This window comes from Protopterus annectens, chromosome 1.part0 (assembly GCF_019279795.1).
Source record: "Protopterus annectens isolate FY-2018-M chromosome 1.part0, PAN1.0, whole genome shotgun sequence".
Classification (NCBI taxonomy): Eukaryota; Metazoa; Chordata; order Ceratodontiformes; family Protopteridae; genus Protopterus; species Protopterus annectens.
In genome coordinates, this window is record NC_056725.1 from 1141842282 (window position 1) to 1141848281 (window position 6000).

The 6000-nt window shown below is 35.7% G+C and overlaps 1 protein-coding gene across 3 annotated transcripts in view; it reads left to right on the top strand.

Annotated features, from left to right (window-relative positions):
* Nucleotides 1-1006, top strand: part of USP45 (ubiquitin specific peptidase 45) — a 2611314-nt gene extending 2610308 nt beyond the window's left edge. For all 3 annotated transcript variants that reach the window (XM_044065122.1, XM_044065103.1, XM_044065112.1), the window contains one exon: nt 210-1006. In XM_044065122.1, the coding sequence (XP_043921057.1) occupies nt 210-340 (131 nt within the window). In that variant the 3' untranslated portion in view covers nt 341-1006. The remainder of the gene's footprint in view (nt 1-209) is intronic.
* Nucleotides 1007-6000: the final 4994 nt, after the last annotated feature.

Here is a 6000-nt window from a genome sequence, read left to right on the forward strand (position 1 = left end):
AATTTCACTTAGCTTTGCTTCTTAAATTTGTTGCAAGAAAAATTGTTGCAACAAGAAACGTCAAAAATAAATTGGGAAATTTTTGCACATCAGGATTCAAACTTGTTACTTTTTAACTGGATAAAATTGTGCTGTAAAAATGATGTACATGTTGATGTGACTGTTATGTTAATCTGTTAAATGAACCACATATTTTGTTCATATTGCAGGTGTGAAGGAATCAGCTGTAGCTTCAGCGGGTCAGTGGGTTTACGTCAGTGATACCCATGTACAGTTTGTCCCTGAATCAAGAATACTTGGCTCCCAGGCCTACCTACTCTTTTATGAAAGAATCTTCTAATCAGATCAAAGATGCTTCAGCTTTACAGTTATGGCTTTCAGGCTTAATTTTAAAACTGATGTTGAAATAATTATCATATCTACAATTATGTGCTCTTTTCTGGAATTTTGCAGCCTGATTATTGTATACATTTTTGACAAAATATTATAACAATTGCATTGTAAATTTTCTGTAGGACACATGCTGGTATGATTTTTATTGTATGGAGAAACAGATACAGCAAGAGTTATGGTGCACTTTTGAGATATGTGTGGGTGTGATACACACATTTACACACACACACGAGAGAGACCTCCTTAAAAATACTATGTAAACATAGTACTAATTTGGGACAAGTTGACATATGTTTTGCCAAATATATATATTAAATGTCAAGCATTGTTTCACATTTCAGATTACACAGCAAATAAAGCAAAAATGCACATTTATAGAAACAATGCAGATAACTTAAAGAAAAATATTTTGGTAATACTATAATAGTTTATTTAAATAACTGTAAAATTAATCTGAATTATAAATATATGCAGGGTGTATTTGTATTGTACTACACAGTATTTTTATGGTATTTTGGGAATCCATTATTGTATTCGATGTAAGCTGTAAGCCCCATACTGGTTTCAGTGGGCATATTGGAATTCCTAGTAAAGTCATGGCCTTGGTTTACAACTCAGTGTTTCCGGAGCTGATGTGACTTATGTGTGTTTCATGTTTTTCCAGTAGTTAAGTTAGATTAAGATAACTGGGTTTTAAAGAAGCAGTACATATTAATTAGCAGCATTTTTCAGTTTATACGAGCTATAAACAAAAGCACTTCCATTGTTTTCCTTTATATTGCTGTCAGTTAGCTTCCATAGTAATTCTGCATTTAACTGTAATAACACAGACACATGAAGTGTTGTAATTTCCTATCTGCACTTGTGCATCATAACAATTTTAATTCCCTGCTGCTGCCATCACTCAAGAATGTACCTTGTTTCCACTTGTGTGCCTTGTTTGCTCTATTACCTTTTTGCTTTTGAAGTAAACTTGTGCATGAAAAACTTAAAACTGTTCAGGACAAATGGAAATTAATAATTTGAACATTCGGTATGGACATACTTCATTGAGATAAAAATATATAGTTCACAATGTAAACTACAGCAGAATGTATCTAGTCATTGCTAGAAAGCCAAAAACTTCTGCAAATCATCTTAAAGCAAATGGAAAATTTACTACAATAAATGTCTCCCAACAGCAGGTGCTCCAGAAAATGTCCCAAATAAAAGAAGAAATTGAACTTAACTTCGACATTGTAAACAAAAAGCATAGGTTACTATTTTGTACAGAGATTCAAGAGTTAAGGTGTCATTTTCCTTCATCAGGCATCTATAGAAGCCCAAGACTACTTGAAGCACCCTTCTTTGTTAAGGCGGTCTGCTGGCCATGTTTTGTAGCTAACCTCAGGATGTTGTGAATTTTCTTGACTTTGAATGATTTTTTTATTCCACTGATTTCTAAGCAAAGCATGTTTTCTTGTTCACAGGGTTTATAAAGTGAATTACTTGTAGCAAATAATTTTCTGTGGCACAGGTAATCTGAAGGGTGTCAGTTCTTTAGTCACCTGATGTAAGTTCAGAATACTAAATGGTTAGAAGTAGTGCATTGTTGAGATTGTCTGACATGGCAAGAACTGGCTTGAGGCATAAGGTTTACAATTAAGTTAGGTATACTTAATTATCTAAGCCAGTTACAGCAGTGTTTGGAAAGTATTGCTTATAGTTTATATATATATATATATATATATATATATATATATATATATAAAGAGAGAGAGAGAGCTAGGAGAGGCATTGATTAAGAAGAGGTTAATGAGGATAGTGAATCATAGTGGTGATAAGGAATGATATATGTTTCGGTCAGGAGTGGGGCATGAACAGAGTAGAGAGTTCTACAAGTTGTTTTATAGAAGGTGCTTAACGGAAGCATGATTGCTTGCTAATGTAAAGGCTTCTGGTAGAGAATTAAATTTTTTGGTGACTGAACAAGAGTAGAGACTTTCCAGTTTATTTTTGAGGTCTAGAGATGTTGAGGAGTTGCTTGTCATGTTTTTTATAGCCTTCCCAATTAAGTTGAACAGAATATACAAAAGGTAAGATTTCAGATCCTAACGCAATGGAAAAGTGAACTCTTATGCTGCACCTTGGCAATTAGTTGTGCCCTGAATGTCGTAATAGACAGCAAGGTGGCAAAGTTGTGTAATCTGTGGCACTTAAGCTGGACTAAAGAAGTCTAACAGCAGTCAGTGGATTTCTGTCAGTTAAATGAATCCCAAACCACTGAAATCTAAAGGAAAGAGAAAAGTCATCTAAAATGAATGCTGCATAGCACGATAAACTAGCTTGATTGACAAGCACAGGAACATATTAAAAAAACTACTTCAAACTTCTACTGTAAAAACAACTTGTATACAAGTGCCCCAACCTGCAGTTTTTGCAGTGGGGGTCTACTTTCCATGTAGGGAGACCCATATATATATATATATATATATATATATATATATATATATATAGATATATATAGATATATATAGATATATATATATATATATATATATATATATATATATATATATATATGGGTCTACCTGACATGGTCGACAGGCCATATGATCGACACTCATTTGGTCGACAGTTCATTTGGTCGACAGGCAGATTTGCCCCCTCCCCCAATGTGCGACCCTGGAGTTGATATATATAGTTAGGGGGTGTGTGGGGGGCACAGCCCCCCACATTGGGGGGTGTCGGGTGTGAAGCCCCCCCACATAACATGCTTGTCGACCAAATGAGTGTCGATCATATGGCCTGTCGACCATGTCAGGTAGACCCATATATATATATATATATATATATACCAAATAATAAGAAGTATAGACAATACCAAAAAGTTCAAGAGTACACTAAAAAACTACCTACTCAACTCATAGACCTGCCTTTGCCCTACTACCAATATCTAACCCCCACCTTCTAATGTTTTTCTTGTCTCTCTCCTCATCTTTCTACACACCCTTCTAATGTTCACCTTTCTACCTACCCTTCTAATGTCTTACTATCTTAAATGTTCTCCTTTCATCCCCTCACAGCTTCCCCTCCCTTGCTACAGCCCCTTCAGACTGTCTTATTTTTCTTAATATAATACTTCTCACAATCTCCCCTATAACTTATCCCTACATTTAAACAACACTTTTACCCTCTCTACTCCTTTCACTTGCACTATTTTTCTTATGATTAACCTTCGTCCCCAAAGCCATCAAATGTTTGTTTTCTTATGCCTATTACCCAACCTATTATTTTTATTCTTGTAAAATATATGTTCTGTGATGTTAATATGTTATCCAAACGGTAAATTAATATGTACATTCTCTACCTCCTATTGCACCTCTTGCATCTACCTAAAGCTGTTTATGATTTGATGTTATATTTTACTTTTTTATGTCAATATTTTTAAGTCACTGTTGGAGCTTTTCAACTTTTCTCCCTGGGCCTCTGCTGAAAATGGGTGTCTGACCCAGTCAGTCTTTCCCGGTTACCAAATGTCAAATAAATAAATACGTACACATTTTATATACATACACATACAGTGGATATAAAAAGTGTATACACCCCTGTTAAAGTGCCAGGTTTTTGTGATATAAAAAAATGAGACCACAATAAATCATTTCAAAACTTTTCATACTTTTAATGTGACCTATAACCTGTACAATTCAATTGAAAAACAAGTAAATCTGTTAGGGGAAAAATATAAAAAATAAAAAACGTACAATAAGCTGGTTGTATAAGTGTGCACACCCTTAAACTAATACTTTGTTGAAGCACCTTTTGATTTAATTACAGCATTCAGTCTTCTTGGGTACACACCTGCCATCAATTAAAGAGACTCTGATTAAACCCAAATAAAGTTCATCTGTCCTAGTAGGATTTTCCTGACATTTACTCAGTTGCCTGCTACAGCAAAAGCCATGGTTCGCAGAGGGCTTACAAAGCATCAAAGAGATGTCATTGTTGAAAGGTATCCGTCAGGAGAAGGGTACAAAAAAATTTCCACAGCATTGGATATACCAAGGAACACAGTGAAGACAGTCATCCAAAAGTGGAGAAAATATGGGACAACAGTGATGTTGCAAAGCACTGGACGTCCCTCCAAAATTGATGAAAAGACAAGATGAAAACTGGTCAGGGATGCTGCCAAGAGACCTACAGCAACACTGAATGAGCTACAGGAATTTCTGGCAAGTACTGGTTATGTACTACATGTGACAGCAGTCTCCTGCATTCTCCATATGTCTAGACTATGGGGTAGGGTTGCAAGATGGAAGCCTTTTCTTACACAGAAAAACATCAAGGCCTGGGTAAAATTTGCAAAACAATACATCAAGTCTCCCAAAAACATGTGGGAAAATATGTTATGGTGTGATGAGACCATGGTTGAATTTTTTGGCCTCAATTCCAAAAAGTACGTTTGGTGCAAAACAGCGCTTTGCATCACCAAAAGAACACCATCCCCATGGTGAAGCATGGTGGTGGCAGTATCATGTTTTGGGATTGCTTTTCTTCAGCTGGAACTGGGGCTTTACTCAAGATGGAGAGAATTATGAACAGTTCCAAATACCAGTCACTTGTGGCCCAAAACCTTCGAGCGTCTGCTAGAAAGGTGAAGATGAAGAAGAATTTCACCTTTCAGCATGACAATGACCTGAAGCATACATCCAAATCAACAAAAGAATGGCTTCACCAGAAGAAAATTAAAGTTTTGGAATGGCCCAGCCAGAGCCCAGACCTAAATCGAATAGAAAATCTGTGGGGTGACCTGAAGAGGGCTGTACACAAGAAATGCCCTCACAATCTGACAGATTTGGAATGCTTTTGCAAGGAAGAGTGGGCAAATATTGCGAAGTCAAGATGTGCCATGCTGATAGACTCCTACTCAAGAAGACTAAATGCTGTAATTAAATCAAAAGGTGCTTCAACAAAGTATTAGTATAAGGGTGTGCACACTTGTGCAACCAGCTTATTGTAAGTTTTTTATTTTTTATATTTTTTCCCCTAACAGATTTGTTTTTCAACTGAATTGTACAATTTATACGTCACATTAAAGGTGGGAAAAGTTGTGAAATGATTTATTGTGGTCTCATTTTTTATATCACAAAAAACTGACATTTTAACAGGGGTGTGTACACTTCCTATATCCACTGTGTGTGTGTGTGTGTGTGTGTGTGTGTGTGTGTGTGTGTGTGTGTATGTATATATATATATATATGTGTGTGTGTGTGTGTGTATATATATATATATATATATATATATATATATAAATAAAAATGTACACGCATACATATACATATATGCCGACACTGCTGCATGGTTGTGCAACCATAGGGAAATCAACAAATCCAAGTACTGTTATTTCATAAAGACACTAATTTTTGACAAAAAGGGCAGTGTTGTTGTTTGGTATTGAAGTGCTCCAATAAAATGGGGCTTCTTTATCTCTCCCCATAGATATAGTACAACTGGTATCTATATAGTTACATGGTCCTGGAGTCAGCAGTAGGATACTGTGATAATTGCTATACTTTGAGAGTTGTGGAATGAATAGAGGTAGAGTTTCTCCAGGCTGCTTGGATAGAA